Source organism: Cnephaeus nilssonii, assembly GCF_951640355.1.
Source record: "Cnephaeus nilssonii genome assembly, chromosome: X".
NCBI classification, from domain to species: domain Eukaryota; kingdom Metazoa; phylum Chordata; class Mammalia; order Chiroptera; family Vespertilionidae; genus Cnephaeus; species Cnephaeus nilssonii.
The window spans coordinates 125,233,932-125,256,960 of NC_137071.1; the positions used below are offsets into that span (position 1 = coordinate 125,233,932).

The following is a 23,029-nucleotide window of genomic DNA, read 5'->3' on the forward strand; positions in this document are numbered from 1 at the left end:
TCTCCAATAAGGGTTTAATCTCCAAATTTATAGGGAACTCATTCAACTCAACAAAAGCAAGATAAACAATCCAATCAAAAAATGGACAAAGGACCTAAATAGACACTTTTCAAAAGAAGACATACAGAAGGCCATGAGACATATGAAAACATGCTCAAAGTCACTAATCATCTGAGAGATGCAAATCAAAACAACAATGAGGTACCATCTCACACCTGTCAGAATAGCTGTCATCAACAAATCAACAAACAACAAGTGCTGGCGAGGATGAGGAGAAAAAGGAACCCTCATGCACTGCTGGTGGGAATGCAGACTGGTGCAGTCACTGTGGAAAACAGTATGGCGTTTCCTCAAAAAATTAAAAATGGAACTTTCATTTGACCCAGTAATCCCACTTCTAGGAATATATCCCAAGAAACTAGAAACACAAATCAGAAAAGACATATGCACCCCTATGTTCACAATAGCACAGTTTACAAAAGCTAAGATTTGGAAACAGCCTAAGTGCCCATCAGCAGATGAGTGGGTTAAAAAACAGTGGTACATCTACACTATGGAATACTACGCTGCGGTAAAAAAGAAGGAATTCTTACCATTTGCACCAGCATGGATGGAACTGGAGAGCATTATGCTAAGTGAAATAAGCCTGTCAGAGAAAGATAAATATCACATGATATCACTCATTTGTGGAATATAATAAACAACATAAACTGATGAACAAAAATAGAACCAGAAGCTTTGAACAGACTGTCTCTAACCTATGAGGGAAGTTGTGGGGGTAAGAGGGTAAGAGATCAACCAATGGACACAGACTGGGGGGTGGTGAGGGCATGTGCTAGGGGGTGGGAGTGGCCGGGGAGTGGACAATGGGGGGGAAAGGAGACTTATGTAATACTTTAAACAATAAAGAATTTAAATTTTTTTTTTAAAGTTTACTGGTATATTTTTTAAAACATCCAAATACTAGATTCTAGGGAGCGATCCCCAACCTGGGCATGTGCCCTGACCAGTAATGGAACCATGACCTCCTGGTTCATAGGTCGACACTCAGCCATTGAGCCACCCCAGCTAGGCCCAATAATTTTAATAAATTAAAAAGTCAAATCTCAAATACATGCATAATCTGAGGTACTGGGGATGAGGACTTAAATATAAGAATTTTTAGGGAATAAAATTTAGCCTATACAGGCAGGATCAGCTATGAGCCACTCTGTCAGCCCCATTTCTGCCACCATCTCCATCATCAGAGAAGTGGCCAGAATCAAAATATGTCTCCTTCCTGACATGGAATATGCCTAGCACTGTGCTGAGCAAATAGTGGACCTCTTTCCCTTCTCCTGTTTACATTTCCCATGATAAATTTGATAAGCCAGAGACAGGAATATCTATGATCCGTAACAGAGGTAAAATAATGCACTATGGAACCATTAATCTGAACCCTAAACAAACCTCCTCCTTTCTCCTATCTGGTCACTCATGCATGACATGGAGATACTACCTTTTTTATAGGATTGTTGTGATGACTGAAGTAGGTAGCAGGTAGGTAGGAGGTATGAAAGTGCCTGGAAACCATATGTAGCGCAATCCCTTTAGTTTAATACCTTTATTTCATATTCAATTATTACCTTTGACTGTTTTTTGATCCTAGATCCCCTGCTTCATATCCTCACTAGATTTGTTGATTACTGACCCAACAGCCTTTCCTACCAATGTCCAATGGTAAGAAAAACAGATTTTGTTTAAAGAAGTAATATGTCCAGTCCCAGGGTGTGACTCAGGATTTCCCCAATACAGTCATGGCTATCCCATTCTTCTTTGTCAGATGATGGTTTTTCTAGCCTCCCTTATATCTAATGGTGTCCCTGAGACTTAGTTCTGCCCAATGAGGTGAATGGGGAATGTGCTGGGAGTCTCCTGTGGAAGATTCTGTTTCTTGATAAAAGGACATACAATGAAATATTCACCCATGAGAAAGAAGGAAATCCTGCCATTTGTGTCAGGGAGTTAGATATCTATATGTCTTTCTTGTAAATTGAGATTTAGATCTAGACATGATAGATATGATTCAGTCTTCATTATTTGGCAAAAATGTCTCAGAGACATTAATGTTGTATTAGTTCATGAAGAAACACATTCTGAAAAAAAAAAGGAGAGAAACACATACTGTAAGGATGTCCTTTTTGTAATGGGAGCAGATATTGGTGGTCATTGCCTAGAGCACTTGGGTCATTGAAGCTAAAATGGAGATGTTTTAATTCTATCTATCTTTCATTTATTAGATGGAATTATTCTCTGATGAGAAACTTTTCTCATCCACTATTTGGTAACTAATGTTACAGTTCATATGACAAACACAAGATAATTGTTTCATTATTTGTCTCTGCTTATCTAATTTCAAAATAATGAATTTCCTAGCATGCAATAATGGTGACCATGAAGTCTTTGTTTCTACAGAGCTACTGTGGATCAGTGTGGACTAAATATGAGGCATCCAACACAGTGTTCTTAACCCTGTGTTCACTAGCCCCTTGATATTTTTCTGTTATTCTTCTTTCAGCCCATCTTACATTACTATTCCTTAAATCAGGATGAAACAAAACTCTGCTTGTGCTCCAGGCCACCCAGTGATGCTAGGGGTATGTTGGGGGAAGAGGAGAATCTCAAAACCTAGGAGTATTACATTTCTATTCTAAACTTCTTTTGTTTATTTGGAATTATTTTTTTATTTTTTCCCCTGATTAGTGTTTCCTTTTTAAAAAAAAAATAAATCTTTATTGCTCAGATTATTACAGTTGTTCCTCTCCCGCCCCCCATAGCTCCCCTCCACCTGGTTCCAACCCCCCTTGACCTTACCTCCCCACCCCATTGTCCTCGTCCATAGGTGTACGATTTTTATCCAGTCTCTTCCCGCACCCCCACACCCCCTTCCCCCCAAGAATTGTCAGTCCACTTCCTTTCTATGCCCCTGATTCTATTATATTCACCAGTTTATTCTGTTCCTCAGATTTTTTATTCACTTGATTTTTAGATTCACTTGTTGATAGATATGTATTTGTTGTCACTTTGTTGTTCATAATTTTTATCTTTACCTTTTTCTTCTTCTTCCTCTTCTTAAAGAATACCCTTCAGCATTTCATATAATACAGGTTATGTGGTGATGAACTCCTTTAGCTTTTTCTTATCTGTGAAGCTCTTTATCTGACCTTCAAATCTAAATGATAGCTTTGCTGGGTAGAGTAATCTTGGTTGTAGGTTCTTGCTATTCGTCACTTTGAATATTTCTTGCCACTCCCTTCCGGCCTTCATAGTTTCTGTTGAGAAATCAGCTGACAGTCGTATGGGTACTCCCTTGTAGGTAACTGTTTTTCTCTTGCTGCTTTTAAGATTCTCTCTTTATCTTTTGCCCTTGGCATTTTAATTATGATATGTCTTGGTGTGGTCCTCTTTGGATTCCTTTTGTTTAGAATTATCTGCACTTCCTGAACTTCTAAGTCTATTTCTTTCACCTGGTAGGGGAAGTTTTCTGTCATTATTTCTTCAAATAGGTTTTTAATATCTTGCTCTTTCTCTTCTTCTGGCACCCCCCATAATTCGGATGTTGGTATACTTGAAGTTGTCCCAGAGGCTCCTTACACTATCTTCATAGTTTTGGATTCTTTTATCTTTCTGCTTTTCTTCGTATTTCAAATCTTTGACTTGATTCTTGCGATCCTCTAGTCTGTTGTTGGATCTCTGTATATTATTCTTTATTTCAGTCAGTGTATGCTTAATTTCTAATTGGTCCTTTTTCATATCCTTGAGGGTCTCACTAAATTTCTCAGAGGTTTCTAGAAGATTCTTGAGTAACCTTATAACTGTGGTTTTGAACTCTGTATCCAGTAGTTTGCTTTCCTCCATTTCTTTCATTTGTGAAATGTTTCTTTGTCTCCACATTTTGGCTGCTTCCCTGAGTTGATAGAGTGGCTTTGTGTGCTAGGTGTCCTATAAGGCCCAGTGGCTCAGCCTCCCTAATTACCTGGAGTGGACACTCTTTTTTTTTTTATTGGTTTTTTACAGAGAGGAAGGGAGAGGGATAGAGAGTTAGAAACATCGATGAGAGAGAAACATCGATCAGCTGCCTCTTGCACACCTCCTACTGGGGATGTGCCCGCAACCAAGGTACATGCCCTTGACCGGAATCGAACCTGGGACCCTTCAGTCCACAGGCCAACGCTCTATCCACTGAGCCAAACTGGTTTCGGCAGAGTGGACACTCTTGGTGCACCCCTTTGTGGGCTGTGTGCACAGTCTTGTTGTAGGTAAGCCTTGATTGCTGTTGGTATCACTGGGAGGAATTGATCTCCAGGCCAGTTGGCTGTGAGGACCAGTTGTGTCTACAATGGGATACATTCTATGCTGAAGACACCCTTATGAGGCAGAACTTGATTCAGTGGGGCTTTGGCGCTCACGGAGTCTGCCCCCTGAGTGTGTCACTTATGGATGTGAAGAGCTGTAGTCTGGATGGTCTCACTCTGACCACTGGGTACACTGGCTCTTGGATCTCCAGGGAGGTGCAAAGTCAGCCACTGCCTGAGGCCACCCAGCAGGAGCTACAGAGTGATCTGCAGATTCCTCCTCTTTGTTTGGGGTTTGGAGGTGCCCAGATGAGGCCCAGCTGTGAAGCAATGCAAGCTGCTATCCAGCCTTGGGCCTTCTTTTGGAAGCTCTGGGGCTCTCTAACCCAGCTGAAGTTTGTTAGGTTTTAGATTGCAAAAGGCCAGGCCATTCATATGCAAAAGCCTCTGCATATAGCTTGGGTGGGGTTGTAAATTGGGTGGGGCGGTATCTCAGGGAATCACCAGGGTGGAGCAAACAGCAATGGCTGCCCGTCAGTCCTGCCCCAAAGAGGTCCCCAGGTCTCTGTGTCCCTCAGCACTGTGCAGGAACAATGATCACTGCAAGCACCTCTGAGAGAAAGCCACCCTCATGCTCCAGCCCAATGCCAGACAGTCCAGTTTTTCCCCATATGAGTCTGGATCCTCAGAGTCTCAACTGGAACTGGAGTTCAGAGAAGTTGGGAGCTTGTATCTCCCTCCCAATTGAAAAAGACAACAGCGTACCCAGTTGCCAGCCCATTTCCCCGCACGCCTCTGTACCTCCGCATTTCTGCACCTCCGCACCTCCACACCTCCTCCCAGTCTCAGTGCACTTTTCTCTTTCTTTCTAGTTGTAGAACTTCCACTCAGCCAGCCTTCCCGTGGTTCTGGATGATGTCTGTTTTGTCTTTTATTTGTAATTTTGATGTGGTTGTGCGAGGCAGCAGTTCAGGTATTTACCTATGCCACCATCTTGGTTCCTTCTAATTGGGATTCTTAAGAAAATAATTTTACTACTCCTAAGACAGCCACCTCTCCCACACCCTACAGTCTATTCTAAATCTTCTTCTATTCCTCATTTTTCTTATTGCAATCTTCCCTCACAATTTCCACAGCATCATCTCCTACTTCAGGAAGAAAACATAAGCCCTGATAAAAGAAATTCACCGAATTATCCTCTCTCTCTTAAATTCACTCATATTTCCATTCCCTCCAGATAATCTAATACTTTACCCTCTTCTCCCATTTGTAATTTTAACCTGCCAAATCTCCCTATTCTTTTCTCAGTATGTAATAGATTCTATAAGTCAGTATGGACTTAGAATTATACTGTCTATGTTTGAGCACCAAGTCCACTATTTACTAGCTAAGTGACCTTAGATAATTTACTCAGCCTCACTAAACATCCATTTCTTATCTGTAAACAGAGTGATAAGATTACTTCCCTCACAGAATACTATAGAAAATGAAATGAGGGAATTCATAGAAAATAATTGAAATATAAGCTGTACCTAGGAAACACTCAACAAAAAGTGGGATATTACAAGATAGATGTAGTTCAACTATGATATATTGATAGAGAATATGGAGAGTTTATTTTTTAAAAATCTGTTTTCTCCATTCATGATGGTGGTGGTCATACTGAGACTACTATATGTGTAAATGAGCTAAATCTAATGAATAATTGTTTTATTTTATAATGTCATCATCCCCTGCTATCATTGAGAACCAGTATTCCTGGTTTGGTAGAAATGTATACAATTGGTCTGGTACATTTTGTCATATCAGATAATAAACCATGGAGGACTACTACCATAGTCTTAAAACCATTCAGAATCCAACTTGAAGAGGCTTCCACTGGCCAATGATGGAACATCTTAACATCAATAAGTGTAATAAGGAAAATTGTTTAAAACACATCAAATATATAGAAATCTAATACTACATAAACTCTCCAATAAAAAGAAATAATTAAGTACTTCCTTTACAATTGGTACCTCAAAATAACAAAATTGTTGATGAAGGGAAATTATGTTAAAGCAGTATTCAAGAATAACAGAAGTACAATATCACATTTTACAGCCTCTAATGATATATTTTTACATAATTGTCATTAATTGCTACTAACTGTAAGAGGAGTCAGAGCTTAACCTTATGTGCCTCTTTTTTTTTTTTGAAGAACAGTGATAATAATCTATTAATTTTATTTGTTCTTATGATAAGAAAAAGGCATATAAAATAACAAAAAATAAATTAAGTGGAAAAGATAAAGAGAATAAGGTTATAATTACTGATATTAAACATTAAATGGGGTAGAGAACACACAATACAATGTACAGCTGATGTATTATAGAATTGTGCACCTGAAACCTATATAATTTTATTAACTAACATTGCCCAATACATTCAATTAAAATACATGAATGGAAATATTAGAGGTTATAATATAATTAAATAAACCAAACTTAGACAAAAGCCAGGCAACAAGCACTAGAATGTAAGTGCTAGGAAGGTAGAGATTATATTCCTTTAGGTCACCATTGTATCCTTTTTTTTAAAAAAATATTTTATTGATTTTTTACAGAGAGGAAGAGAGAGAGATAGAGAGTTAGAAACATCGATCAGCTGCCTCTTGCACACCCCCTACTGGGGATGTGCCCGCAACCAAGGTACATGCCCTTGACCGGAATCGAACCTGGGACCCTTGAGTCTGCAGGCCGACGCTCTATCCACTGAGCCAAACCGGTTTCGGCAACCACCATTGTATCCTTAACAATTCAATAAATATTAATAAAAGGGAAGAGTGATATTAAACAATAAAATCCAAATGGGCTAAAAGGGAATTATTAAATGTAGTTTCTTTATGTAAATGTATTCCAACCTCTCTTTATTTTCCTCCTCACCCCCAACCAAGGAGCCTTTTTACTCTTTTTTTTTTTTCTATTTTGTCTATACTACCATGACATTTTAAAAATCACAGATATACTGTGTATCTGTTCATGTACTGTGACTCTTTGCAGGGCTACAAACCACTTTAAAGCTAATAATTTCTTGTCCCCCAAAACAAAATTTTTTTAAAAAAATTTCTTTATTGATTAAGGTGTCACATATTTGTCCTCATCCCCCCATTCCCATCCCACACCCCTCCCCATGGATGCCCCAACCCCCTGTTGAACTTAACCATTGGTTAGGCTCTTATGCATGCACACAAGACCTTTGGTTGATCTCTCCCCCCTCCCCCCACCCTCCCCTATCCTCCCTCTGAGGCCCGATAGTCCGATCGGTGCCTCCTTGTTTCTGGTTCTGTTCTTGTTCATCAGTCCATGTTGTTCATCGTTTCCCCTAGATGAGCGAAATCATGTGTCACTAGAGATGTACTTATAAGAATTGAATGTGCGACGGGCAATAATAGTTATGCTGACAGGCAAAAAATCAGTCTGTAGTGAGTTTCTTTCTGGACCAACAGTTCTTTTGAGACCCAATATCAATGTCCACCAGTTCCTTATGAGTACATGTCGGCACTGACCCCTCAGCTCTGGATGGTGGACAAATGGTGATAATGCAGGTCCGACTCCCTCTGGTTTGGTCTCGGCCGGACCCAGGGGGGGCACGGCTTCACCCGGACCCGGGGCCCAGGCTCACCCGGATCCAGGGGCCCGCGGCCTCGCCCGGACCCGGGGCCCCAGGCTCACCTGGATCCAGGGGCCCGCGGCCTCGCCCAGACCCGGGGCCCCAGGCTCACCCGGATCCAGGGGCCCGCGGCCTCGCCCGGACCCGGGGCCCCAGGCTCACCCGGATCCAGGGGCCCGCGGCCTCGCCCGGACCCGGGGCCCCAGGCTCACCCGGATCCAGGGGCCCGCGGCCTCGCCCGGACCCGGGGCCCCAGGCTCACCCGGATCCAGGGGCCCGCGGCCTCGCTTATGTGCCTCTTTATGAAAATACTCAAAATCCCCCTTGAAGTATTCTTGCTAAAAAATTGCACATATGTCTAACCATGCTCATAGACCCAATTATTGATACATAAGAAATACAGATCAAAAAGGAATATTCATATCTATACCATAGGGATTCAATCAGCAAAGTCAAGAATGTAGAAAATTCTACAAGTCATACCACCCACTTATTCAATGAATAAATGATATGAAATAAGTGAACCTGTAGATTATGAGAGACTTAAAAGAAGTATCAAAAAAGCTAGGCAAAATTGAACTATAGTGTTTGAGCATACATTTGTGTGCTAAAACTATACAGAAAATCATGGAGGTAATTACCACAAATGTCAGGATAATTGTTCCATTTAGGGGTGGAGGGAGTGGGTTGTGATTCAATGGGGTACAGAGAAGCCTTCCGAGTTGGCCAGAAGATTTTTAATTATTAATTTGGGTGGTGGGTATAAGTGTTTCCCTTCTAAGTCAATAAGATATAATTTTGTTTTATGTGATTTTTCTGTATTTATACTATATTTTACCAAAAAAAATTTAAGAGGAAAATTATTAAATTAAACACTGGCCAAATATTGTCTACACTTTTTTAAAAAAAAACTTTGGTGAAAGGAATTCTCTCATTTACTGAATAAACTCTTTCAAAGTTTTAGGCAGATAAACTGGAGACGATCACTCCATCACACAAACCAAAAGACTTTGTCCAAGGTTAATCTCTGCAGACACAGCCTGGTCAATGTTTCTCTCTCTTGGGTGGACCTGCCTTCCCCTGAGCCTCAAGGATGATGGTTTGTGAAAACATCCACTCACAAATTCTCATTTTTCCTTTAAGGAATTAAGAGTGGAGCATCCTCTGTTCCTTAACAGAGATATTACTAAGTAGTAGTCATGCTAATATTCTCATGATCAATGATCAATGAAATTGACCTAGATGAAGGAAACATCCCAGGTCTTTCCTGCTTCCTTGCTATTGCTAACCTTATGTGAACATGACTGATTAAATCTTGACAAGTTCTCCCAGAGACATTGAATTAAGTCTATCCTACGTTCACAGAATGCCCAATAGTCTCCAGCACATTTTGTGCAGTATTGTGCAAAGGTCTCTGCACATTCAATCTCTCAGTTCCTCCTATTCATTGTGAATAGATATGCACATTCTCTTTATGTGACAGCAAATAAAAGACATTACCTGAGGCAAAAAGAATGAAGGGGTTTTTGATAGCTAATAGCTTGAGAACAGCACAGAGCTAGTAAAAGGGTGGCAGCCCTAGAATGAAACCATCAAGGATCTAAGTATGTTAGAGATAGGACTATTTTGTACTCTTAAAATATGAAGAACACAATTCTTAAGTTATGAATCAGTTATTAATTTTTATAACATTTTGACCTGTTGGATTTCTTTAATATCCAACTCTTTGATTTTATCTTGTATTAGTACATTGTATTTCCCCTGTTTCTTTTTTCTATTTCAGTCTGGGCTAGACTAAGATAATTTACAAAGTAGCTCTTCCAGGCTTAGGCTCAAATGTTAAATCTCTTTCTAAGAGTGACATTTTATTGGCTAAAGGGATTTGGCCCATTTCAGAGGTCTCAATCAGTTTAATTAGGCTGATACCCACAGCCCCATGGCATTGCCACTAACTGAAGAAGGTTCCAACATGACACTGATTCTTTCTTCAAGCAAACCCATTACCACCTGTGAGTAGGGTTCCAGGCCCTCAGAAGGAGGCAGGAAAGCCTGTGGAACTACGATGTACTCTGGAGAGGTGCTGGTGAGTGGGGCAGGTACACCCAGATTCTGGTTTGTTAGAAGAATAAAAGGATCTGAGTCTGGAGCTTGTGTATGTAAGCCACTACACAGTATATAGCAGGCCAGCCATTGTCCAGGCACCTGCACAAATGCTGTAGATTGGGCAGCTTCACTGTAGACAAGGTAGAGTGTTTAACATGGAAAGACGTTATAACCCCATCCTTAGGCCATTGAAGCTATCAGTAAAGCTTATTGGCATATGGGGGCCAACTGAAAAAGAGAAAATCAAAAAGTCCTCTGGGTTTCAAATGAGTGAATGATTCAACGTTGCATTTCCAAGATTCAGCTACATCTTCATATATATTATGAGTGCCTCCCTAGTCACTAATTTCTTCCTTTGGTTGCTGGGTTTCTAGGTAGTTAACCCACATCCTGCCTCCATTTGTTCAATAGAAATTTTTATTTTTAATTGAATCTTTGAGTAGAAATGTAAATGAGATGTGCCTGTGCAGGTTTATTCATTACATTGTGGTCAAATTGCTCTCCCGGATGGTGTGAGAAAAATAACTACAAATTTTCATTTAAAAATTATACTTTGGGACTTAGCCCATGACTGAGAATTAAGGAAGCCAGGCGTACGGATGGCAGCGAGGGGTCAATCCGTGCCCGGCGCTGGGTCGCCGGTGGAGGAGTCGGAAGTGGTTGGGGTTTGGGGGAGGAGATCCGCTCACACACAAGAGGAGAGGCTTGAGCCGCCATATCTGCTGCCGCTGCCGCAGCTGCGAATGCAGTGTCAGTACTTCGCTGTCTCCGCGCTGCCGCTAAGGTGCGTGTCGCTACCCCTTGGCCCCGCGCTCTTGCTGCCTTCCCCCTGCCTGCATAGCCCGCTCTTTCTATCCTGCTAACCCCGCTCCCTCCCCGCCACCCATCAGGTCCTCAGATGATGGATACGGTTAGCAGCAGCAGCAGCAGCAGCAGCGACTCAGCGCCCGACTGCTGGGACCAGGTGGACATGGAAGCTGTGGGTTCGGCCCCTAGCGGGGACCTCGCCTCTTCAGCAGCGGTGGCCGAGGCCCAGCATGAGCACCTCAGCTCGGCCTTCAGCCGTCAGCTGAACGTCAACGCCAAACCCTTCGTGCCTAACGTACACGCCGCGGAGTTCGTGCCGTCCTTCCTGCGGGGCCCGGCCCAGCCGCAGACCCCCCCTGCGGACACCACCAGCATTGATGAAACCTGCACCGGCGCGGGCATACCTGAAGGTAAAAGGCTGGGACTGGGGGCACCTGTGGAACATGCCAAAGAGGAGCAGATAGTGTTGTGTGAAGGCTCAAATTCAGCCGTTACCATGGAACTTTCTGAACCTGTTATAGAAAATGGAGAGGTGGAGATGGTTCTAGAGGAGTCATGGGAGCACAATAAAGAAATAAGTGAAGCCGAGCCAGGGGGTTGTTCATTGGGAGATGCAGGGCCCCCAGAAGAAAGTGGCCAGGAAATGATGGAGAAAGAGGAAATGAGAAAATCTAAATCTGTGGTCCTACCCTCAGGTGCTCCTAAAAAAGAACATGTAAATGTTGTATTCATTGGGCACGTAGATGCTGGCAAGTCAACCATTGGAGGACAGATAATGTTTTTGACAGGGATGGTTGACAAAAGGACACTTGAGAAATATGAAAGAGAAGCTAAAGAAAAAAACAGAGAAACTTGGTATTTGTCCTGGGCCTTAGATACAAATCAAGAAGAACGAGACAAGGGTAAAACAGTAGAAGTGGGTCGTGCTTATTTTGAAACAGAAAAGAAACATTTCACAATTCTAGATGCCCCTGGCCATAAGAGTTTTGTCCCAAATATGATTGGTGGTGCTTCTCAAGCTGATTTGGCTGTACTGGTCATTTCCGCCAGGAAAGGGGAGTTTGAAACTGGCTTTGAAAAAGGTGGACAGACAAGAGAACATGCTATGTTGGCAAAGACAGCAGGTGTAAAGCATTTGGTAGTGCTTATTAATAAGATGGATGATCCCACAGTAAATTGGAGCAGCGAGAGATATGAAGAATGTAAAGAAAAACTGGTGCCCTTTTTGAAAAAAGTTGGCTTCAGTCCCAAAAAGGACATTCACTTTATGCCCTGCTCAGGGCTAACTGGGGCAAATATTAAAGAGCAATCAGATTTCTGTCCCTGGTACACTGGATTACCATTTATTCCGTATTTGGATAACATGCCAAACTTCAACAGATCAATTGATGGACCAATTAGACTGCCAATTGTGGATAAGTACAAGGATATGGGTACTGTGGTCCTGGGCAAGCTGGAATCAGGATCCATTTTTAAAGGCCAGCAGCTTGTGATGATGCCAAACAAGCACAATGTGGAAGTTCTTGGAATACTTTCTGATGATGCTGAAACTGATTATGTAGCCCCAGGTGAAAATCTTAAAATCAGACTGAAGGGAATTGAAGAAGAAGAGATTCTTCCAGGATTCATACTTTGTGACCCTAATAATCTTTGCCATTCTGGACGCACATTTGATGTTCAGATAGTGATTATTGAGCACAAGTCCATCATATGTCCAGGTTATAATGCGGTGCTGCACATTCATACTTGCATTGAGGAAGTTGAGATAACAGCCTTAATCTCCTTGGTAGACAAAAAATCTGGAGAAAAAAGTAAGACACGGCCCCGCTTCGTGAAACAAGATCAAGTGTGCATTGCCCGTTTAAGGACAGCAGGAACTATCTGCCTTGAGACATTCAAAGATTTTCCTCAGATGGGTCGTTTTACTTTAAGAGATGAGGGTAAGACCATTGCAATTGGAAAAGTTCTGAAACTGGTCCCGGAGAAGGACTGAACAGCTTTCTTGATACCCTTGCACAATACTGTGAGAATTGACTACAAAAGTTCATCACCTTCTCTTATTTACTGGCCATTGATAGACTTTTCTCCATATTTTGCAAAGAAAAATTTCACAGCAAAAATTCATGTTTTGTCATCTTTCTCATGTTGAGATCTCAGTTATGTTTCACTGATGAACTTACCCACAAGTTTCCTCTTCCAATACCATTCTGCTTCCGTGGACAGGATCAATAATAGCTTTGTAAGTGATGTGGATGTAATTGTGTATAACAATGAAAAATTAATATATTTTTTAATTTTTCATTTTCCATTAGGATATTTAGACAACCCTTGTTCACGCAGACCAGTCAGAGTGTGTCAGTGTGTGTGTATATGTTAAAAAGACAAGTAATATGTGAATAAAATACTTCATTTGAAACTCTTATTGGTATTTTAAATGCTTTTGAATACTTTTAAATTTGTATATAATACTTTGCAATTAGCCTTTTTACTTTCCCAAGTAATTTAACATATTTTATTGAGCTTTTTAAAATTGTCTTCCACTCACTATTTTAGATCAGGTATTTACAAACAATGCACAAGTTTGTATTAAAGGAAAAATTTTAATTTTAGGGGTCTTTCTTCCCAGTGAATTTTGTTTTCTGTGCCCAAGTCCAGTCAACAAAGGGTATTCTGCTTCTCCACTTATGATTTGAAAAAGAAAGGCTCAGGCCATCTATCAGGTCCACTAATGTCAAGCATGGCCAAATTACAAATTTACCTGGGGATTCAGACCATATGTTGACTAGACTCTTATCTGCACTCCATCATCTTAACACAATCCTTGGTTTTGTTCTCCTTGTCACTTGGGATGTGGGATACAACACAATAAAGGGGCATGACTACTGAGATGATAAATGCTTTCAATAGGGCTGCAAGTCATTTACTGAAAATTAAGGGTTAGTGAGGGTTGTGAGCTGGGACATTGAGGAGACCATTCCACCCTTCTTCAGTGCTTGGGGTTGGTAGCACAGGTGGAAGGTCATTTTGACAGTCGGATCATGACCCACTTTTGGGGTTTGGGATATGGGACTTAGCTCTGAAAAGAAGATGAGGAAAATACCAACTGTGGATTGAAGTGGCTACTTTTATTGCCAGAGGAGTGAACTTACAACCTGCATAACTATCAACAGCTGTAAGAACTTTGTCTTGGTAAGTGGCTAGAGGCCCAATGGAAACACCTGCCCGATGGTGGCCAGAATCAATTCCTCACACACATGGGCTGGTTGAACAGGGGTGGAGGCTGTTGCCCGAATATCCTGGCCCCATGCTCAGGCAAAGGCAGTGTCCCCTTCTCCATTGCCCTTTGTTTTTGTACCCATGTATCTCTAAGATGTCTAACCTGTCAGAGATAGCCACTGGTCTTGTCAAAGCATCAGTAACACAGATATGCAGGACGCCCACATGAGAAATGAGGATTTTCATTTGGTTGTATGTCAGCTAACCTAATCCACAGGGATGTGCCTTACTGTCTTGGACCCAGTCCGTTAATAAATAGAATGTCAGTGGCAAGAGTTTCGTCTTTATTTTAGATTTCCTTCTTGCCTCTGTGCTCTGAACTTGGTACAAAATGCAGGCCAATCCAGTGTTTGCTAAAAGTTTTGCCCTGGCAGCCACTCTTTTAAAAGTATATTTCTGATGCTGCTTCAACCTCATTGTTTTGAAATTTTAGTAATTTACCAATGGGATCATTGTGGACATCTGTCACTAATAGGCCAAAGTCACAAAGTGGGACAGAACTCTTTTTCTCTATCCAATTTGGATAATTTCCCATCAAAAACTGGCTCTGAAATGTCTTTCTCATTAGTCAGTTGTATAGCAATTTCTTCACCAGGGTATCTAAACTATTAAAAAAAAACTTTCAGCCCTAACTGGTTTGGCTCAGTGGATAGAGCGTCGGCCTATGGACTGAAGGGTCCCAGGTTCGATTCCTGTCAAGGGCATGTACCTTGGTTGTGGGCACATCCCCAGTATGTGCAGGAGGCAGCTGATCGATGTTTCTCTCTCATCGATGTTTCTAACTCTCTATCCCTCTCCCTTTCTTTCTGTAAAAAAAATCAATAAAATATATTTTTAAAAAACTTTCAGAGAGCAGGACATAAATCTTTGTAAACAGATTTTGGAAACCAAATCTCTTCAGTGAGAAGCACATCATCCATGTGGTTGGAGACACCAAACTCTGGCTCTGTAGGAAAGTAGATATAGACTCAGGGTAACATTTCTAACTTTCTGAATACCTTCCTTTATAGTCCTTAATGTCTTGTGGTATTTTCTAAATACTGCAAATTGGGGCCATTCACAAGCACAGTACTAGTTTCCCAAGGACATACAAAGTAGTGTCCCTTCAGAAGTCCCCTATTGCGTCCAATTCATTCCAATTTAACTAAACTGTCCTCAGATACTCATCCCCGATTCCTGGCATCCAAGATAATGTAGCATCTCCCCAAGTCTGACTACATGCTGTAAATACATTATAAACTTAATACTTCAGGCTTTTTCAATACAGTAAGTGTTTACCTATTGGCTCTTGGCAAATTTTCTTCCAAGTTTTTTTTTTTTTTAAATAAATTTTTATTGATTTTTTAGAGAGAGAGGAAGAGAGAGGGATAGAGAGATAGACATCATCGATCAGCTACCTCCTGCATGCCCCCACCAGGGATGAAGCCTGCAAACCTGGCATGTACCCTGACTGGGAATCCAACCAGTAACCTCTTGGTTTCTGGGCTGATGTTCAACCACTGCACCACACTGGCTGGGCCCAAGTTTCTATTTCTCTGGTCATTGAGAATATGTAGGGAAAAGGACCAACTTATTCTGTACTTCAGCAAAGACCCTAAAAGGAAAGGGAAAAGTTTGGGTGGGTAGAAGCTAGCAAATTACTCTGAGGATCTTTCTCTGGTACCAGGATAAATTGCCAGTGCTTTTAATATCTACTCCAGTTACTGTTCCTATCTTCAAAAGACAAATCCTTTATCAAAATAAACCCTCCTTTCACAATATCATAATTCTGGTTTATTAAAATGCAAGAAACTTGCTCTTTTAAAAGTTTACTTATAAACATTTTGTAGCACAAATATTCAAACTCATTTTAGTTCAAATAAACTGTGTAGCAACAGGGAGATGATTAGATACCACTCTATGGCCATTGAAAAAGAAACAAACTCTTCAACCACCACAGAAGTTCTGCCAAAACCCGAACATTTAACTATGTTCACATTGGTCCAGTGCCTGTTTTTATATTCAGTATGGTTGTTTCTATATTTTCTGTTAAGACCATGGTCATATTTCTATTTGCCCCAGTTTTCAGTTACAATATCTATTCATGGTTGACCACTGGGGGCGGGGGGGGGGGATTTGACAGAAGTTTTCTCACCAGGGACACCACTAACTCCATGGAATGTGGAATGTGGAATTGCCTTAAAATTTTAGTGTATGTATGAGTGTGTGAGAATGTTCACTGGGTCACCAAAATCAAGAAAAAGGGTAAAGAAAAAAAAGAACCTACTGTATGAGCATGCCATATATGAGAAAGCACAAAAAAATAACAAAACACACACACACACACACACACACACACACACACACACACACACACACTAAAGCTTTGTTTACATGCAAAAGGACACAGCTTACAATTTTACAGTATAGCTGGTAGAATACTGAATGTTGGCTTCCCGTATATTCTGAACTCAATACCAGAGTGTTTTAGAGGAAACTTGTCTAAATTCTAAGAAGATTACCTTTTCCTTCACTTACCCTTAAAGTTTTGTATAGTGTTTGTTTGTTTTTTTAAGTTACTGGATGAAAGGTTCAGGATCTCAGAATCAGACATTGATCAAAATGGGTTTCAGGTAAGTCCTTTATTTTCTACTCAGATTAATATTAAGTAATCAGAATTTACATACACAGATAATTTGCAGACATTTCTCAGTCCTCTAATGAAGATTATTCTCCCTTTGATTGCTGAACTTCTTCAAAAATCCAAGCAGAGACTATTGAGAAGATATTTTAGTTTCAGCATGAGGGGAACAAAACAAAAAAAGATTTTTCCAAAGTCAGGCTGCTGTATACAACCATGTTATTGTATCTCTCACTTGATATGACAGGTATTGAGTATGCATTCAGTTATAGCTCTTCTTTTGCATTTGGGGCATTGAGTAAAATGTTTCCTCTGGTTTCTAACAGAGACTTAGTTTAAATCTCTCCTCCTGGGATTGCTTTTACTAGCACCAGCACAGTCCATCAGTGACCTTTGGTCAAACCAATAAATTTACAGAAGAACACATTGTCACATGGCAAATGACTAACAAAGACCCCAAATGGCTTATGTGGGTTTAGCTGTCAGTTCTTGGATTAAAGTTTAGTGTTTGATTTCTACCTTTGTGTTTCTTTTTGCACCCTCCTTTAATTGATGCTCATATGACATGTATTATTTAGCTTTCTCTCACAAATTTGGTAGGGTATAAATGAATAGGTGAAATAAAATGTATTAATACATGTTTGAACATCTAAGGCTTAGCTCCTGAGTGAGGCTAGTGACAGAACGCTCCATTCAATATATGCTAAACCAAAAAGAACTCTGGTCTGAAAGGGCAGGTGTGCTGCAAGCATATATTTTACACACTTGAAAAAGGAACACAGAGGGTTTAAAGAGCAGGAGATATAGCTAAGGAGGCCCTAAGGATGGTGATTCAGGATGGATGAGAGGTGGCCTCAAAAGGCCCTGGTGAGCAAAACATTGCAGTGACCAAAAGTTAACATAATTCAAGAACTGTTTGCTTCTATGGAGGGCACAGTATTCAAGGCCTGAAGAGAATTTGGGGGCATGAGAAAGGTCATATTGCTTTCCTAGCAGAATCTGAACTGGGCTCACAGGTGGCTAGGAGACTAATGCACATCACACTCATTCTGTAAGACAAAGAGCAAAAACTACTGGCAATATTGACAGCATGGCAGTCAACTCTGAGGATGGTGACATTGCCAAGCCTTAAAGACCCACAGGTACGGATATGAGGCTCCGCACTATCTACCAATGCCAGACTGAGTTAGTGTGATCCAAGATAACATATGTGACCTGAGTGTGCAGACTAGTAACAGCTACAACAAAGGGCAAGTTCTGCTCTGGGCCACCCTAGTGCCTCTACCTCTGGCAGAAGATTCCATTATCAGAGAAGTAGCCAGAATCCAAATTTTACCTTCTTGACATGGCCACTAGGGGGAAGAAAAATGGAATATGCCTAGTACTGTGCTGAATATATAAATAGTAGACCTCTTGTTCTTCCTCTACTTGTTTCTGACAGTGGTCTCAGTAAGCTAGGTAAGGGACTATGACCCATGTCCGAGGGGTAGAGTAATGCAGTGTGAACACTAAACAAGCCACCTCTATGAATCTCTTGCCTCTCATGCATAACATGGAGATAATGTCAATTACCTCGTTTATAGAATTGTTGAGGACTGAACAAGGTAGCAGGTACAAAAGTACCTGGAAACAGTATGTGGCTCAATCCTTGTGAGTTTATTCCCTTCAGTGCATATTCAGGTTTTACCCTTGACTATGTTTTTAACTCTAGAACTCTGCTTCTTTTATCTCACTGGATTTTTTTTTATTGCTGACCCAATAGCCTTTTCAGCAATGTCCTATGGTAAAAAACAAACAACAACAACAAAAAAACACACTCATTGTTTAAAACGAATATGTTTGGTCTGGAGTAGGGGGTGGACCTCAGGATATCTCCAATGCAGTCATAGCTATCCCATCCCCCTTTGTCAGATGATGGTTTTCCAGTCTCCCTTACACCTTAAGGTGGCCATGTGCCCAGTTCTGCCCAATGAGGTTTACAAGAAATGTAGGGAGTTGTATAGAAAATGATATTTCTTAATAAGAAGGACAGATGTGATAGAGATGTACTTGGAATGTGATATAGGTGCCTAGAGCTGTTGCAGCCATGTTAAGGCAAGCATGTGGTCATAGAGTCAACCTGCTGAAAATGGTTGAGCAGGAAGCTGTGGTATTCTGATGACATCTCTGAGCACTTGGCCTAATGAAAATACTTCCAGACTTCTTATCATGATTCAAAACTAAAGTAAGGTCCTGTTTGTTTATTAGATGCACAGTAATACTTCAAGTTTAAACTAAGTAGAATTGACCCTTTCTGAGGAGATGATGGTAGTAAAAGTGAGATTATAAACACTGTACATTCAGGGTATGTTAATGCAGTGATTATGCTACTTACAAAACATTCATACCTGTGCAAATAGTCTCATTTAACATGCCTACACATTACTAAAATAGTTTTGATTATCTAAATTTTTGGCTTAGTATACATAAATTTATTGATTTACAGAATCAATGTATTGGCTAAATGATTTATTAAATGTTTGTTGTTTCAAGAATTTGATTATTGGATCTTACAAGCCCAACATTTTCCCATTAGAAAGCAAACTTATTTGAAAGTAGCTTTTAGAAATATTAATATCCCAGATACATACCCAGAAATTCTGATTAGTTAGTCTATATTGTGGCTTTGAACATTAAAAAATGTTTTTGTTATAGTGTCAGATACATGACAAGATGTAATATTAAATAACCCATATAAATCTCACACAGCTTTAACAATTAAAAACTCTTGATCAATCTTATTACATCTGTCCTCCCACCCACTTCTCTCCACCCACAGATTATTTGGAAGCTAATACTAAACATCATATCACTTAATAAAAGATTATTTCAGTATGTTTCTCTAAAAGACAGACCCTTTGCAAATATGAACACAATAACATTATCATATGTAAAACTTAATTACAATTTTAAAATGTCTTCAAATATTCATAGTTTAAATTTTCCAATTTTGTCATAAATATTTTTTAATTTTATTTTCAACTCAGGATCCAGTTTACTCTCATGCATTATAATTTGTTAATATGACTATTAAGTCTCTTTCAATCTATAGGTTGTCACTTCATTTATGTTTTCCTTGTAATTTTTTATTGAAGAATTTGGCTCCTTTATTTTCTAGACTTTCATACAGTCTGAATTTTGCTGACATTCTCCATGACCTTCTGCCTCCTAGCTTTAATGTAAATTGGTTGTTAGAGATAAAGTCTTCATTAGATTCAAGTTTGTTTTCTCCTTCTTTCCTCCTCCTCCTTCAAAATCTTCTTCTTCTTCTTCATTATTTCATTACAGATTGTAGAATATTCTATTCATCCTTTATTTATCAGATAGAACACTTATGTAAAGACAATCTTTCCCTCATTAATTATTTGATAACACAGTAGATATACAAATGGAAGGATAATTATTTCATTCTTTCCTTGTATTTATTGGTTTCAAATTATGACTTTATTTTTTAGCACTTTTATAGGTGACCCCAGAATATATTTTAGAATCACCATTAATACAATATTTAACACATTTAATTATTATTTTATAGATGTTCAAACTGTCCAATTTTTAGGATTTAGGCTCTTCATAGTAGCTCTTGAATCCTTTTTACAGGACCCTAGCAGTCTTTCCTCTTTCCTGGTTCAAGTTGCTCAAGGCTCACCTATACAGTTCCTGAAATCAGCTAGTCCATCGTGTAATCTTAATTTAGTTTTTAGTGGAAGATGCTTTTGAAGGATAGAATCATGGTGCTTGGTTGCATGCTAGTGGGTTCACCATGATTTCTAGTGCATTTAGGGGGCAGAGCTAAGAAATACATATGCATTTTTAAGCAAAATATAGCATAAGTTTATACTGATACTTTCCATTCAAATTCCAGGTCTTAAAATTTTCACAGATTTTGCCAAAACTTAACCAGCAACTAATCACAATGCTACATAAGTTACTACTCCCAATGCTACACAAAATATTCTAAAACATAAAAAATGAAGACAAATTCAAATTATTTTTATACAGTGAGCCAAAACCTGATATAGTATAATAAAAGAAAGTTATAGAACAATTTTCATTATGAATATTGATCCAAATTTCCTAAATTTAACATCTGTGAACAGAATCTAACACCACATTAAGAAAATAATACACCATGAACAAGTGGGATTTATTCTAGGCAATCAGGAATGATTCTATAATTAGGAAATCTATTAATATAATTCACCTTAAGATAGGTTTGAGGAGAAAAATCATATGAAAATCTCTAGAAATCCTGAAAGAGAATTCAATAAAATGTTAATACCTATTCCAAAAAAAATCTAAACAGGGCAAAATGAAAATTAAAAAAAATCTCAGCAAAAGAGAAATCTTGGACACTTCCTATAAATACATATACATATACATATATATAATATTTGTGTGTAGAGGTCTAGATACACAAACACACACAAAGGAAGTGTCGATTTTAATATTACAATTTCTAATGGGAAACACAAGAAGCATTCCTGCTAAGGTCAAGAACAAGGAAAATGTTGTCCATGCTCTCACTAGTCTAAACTAGTGGAGCTATTAGTGAACAAAATTTTAAAAAAATTAACATAAACAATTAGACTTGGTAAATTTAGGAGGATATAAAAATTCAGTTTTGTATATCAATTTGTACCCTCTAAATTTACCAACTCTTTTATTTATATACAGGGTGGGGCAAAAGTAGGTTTACAGTTCTTCATATGGAAAATAATACAATAATTAAAAATAATAATACAAGAATAAACACAATAATTAAAAATAATAATACAAGAATAAACTCTGTGTTATGTGTATGTCCAACTGTAAACCTACTTTACCCAACTGTGTATATTTAAGCAATAACCAGAAACAAGATATAATGAAATGAGAAAAAAAATCTCACTTATAATAGCAACAATTACAGTAACAGTCTTAGGAATAAACTTGACAAGAAATATGAAAAAGCTATACGAGGAAAAGTTTAAAGACTCCTGAAAACTGTAAAAGGTAAGAAAATATTTTCTGATCTTGGATGGAAGGGCTCAACATCATCTACACACACACACACACACACACACACACACACACACACACACACACACACACATATATATATATATATATATATATATATATATATATGCCTAACTGATTGTTATGACCAGTAGACCGGAACGACCATAACGGCTGGTCACTATGATGCACACTGACCACCAGGGGGCAGGTGCTCAATGCAGGAGCTGCCCCCTGGTAGTCAGTGCGCTCCTACAGTGGGAGCGCCGCTCAGCCAGAAGCCAGGCTCATGGCTGGTGAGCACAGCTGTGGCAGTGGGAGCCTCTCCCGCCTCTGTGACAGTGCTACTGAGTGGCAGTGGCAGCAGGTGGCAGTAGCAGGCGCAGCGGGGCCAGGATGAGTGGGAGCGGCAGGGCGCCCGGCCCTGGCTCAGGCTTTTCCCCAGCCTCCTGCTGCTTCTGCACTGCTACATCCCTTGGGAGATGTCGGACTACCGGTTTCGGCCTGATCCCCACAGGCCCCCGGGGATCAGTCCGAAACCAGCAGTTTGGCATCACCTAAGGAGTCCCGGATTGTGAGAGGGCGCAGGCCAGACCTAACCCGTGCACAATCTGTGCATGAGGCATCTAGTAAAGATATAATTAGTTTACAAATTTAATGCATTCTTTTAAAAATATTTTATTGAATTTATTGGGATGATATTGTTTAACTAGAGGCCCAGTGCATGAAATTCATGCACTCGGGGGAAGAGGGGGTCCCTCAGCCTGGCCTGCACCCTCTCGCAGTCCAAGAGCCCTCTGGGGATGTCCAACTGACATCCTTAGCGCTGCCACAGAGGCGGGTGAGGCTCCCACCACCGCCACTGCACTTGCCAGCCGTGAGCCTGGCTTCTGGCTGAGCGGCGCTCCTACTGTGGGAGTACACTGACCACCAGGGGGCAGCTCCTGCGTTGAGCATCTGTCCCCTGGTGGTCAGTGTGCATCATAGCGACCAGTCATTCCACCGTTTGGTCAATTTGCATATTAGCCTTTTATTATATAGGATAAAATTATATAGGTTTCAAGTGTACAATTCTATAATACATCATCTGTATATTGCTAGAACTGCAAGGGAAATTGATATATCCACAGTGAAAGTGTGAGATTTCAATAACACCTTTTGTAGATTGGAAAAACAGCATCAAAAAAATTAACCAGAT

The 23,029-nt window shown here is 40.0% G+C and overlaps 1 protein-coding gene across 1 annotated transcript; it reads left to right on the forward strand.

Moving 5' to 3' along the window:
* The first annotated feature begins 10,790 nt into the window (after positions 1–10,790).
* GSPT2 (G1 to S phase transition 2) lies at positions 10,791–13,272 on the forward strand. The gene is made up of 2 exons (XM_079765056.1): positions 10,791–10,872; positions 10,979–13,272. The coding sequence occupies exon 2, from the start codon at positions 10,987–10,989 to the stop codon at positions 12,886–12,888; it is 1,902 nt and encodes a 633-aa protein (XP_079621182.1). The 5' UTR covers positions 10,791–10,872; positions 10,979–10,986; the 3' UTR covers positions 12,889–13,272.
* Positions 13,273–23,029: the final 9,757 nt, after the last annotated feature.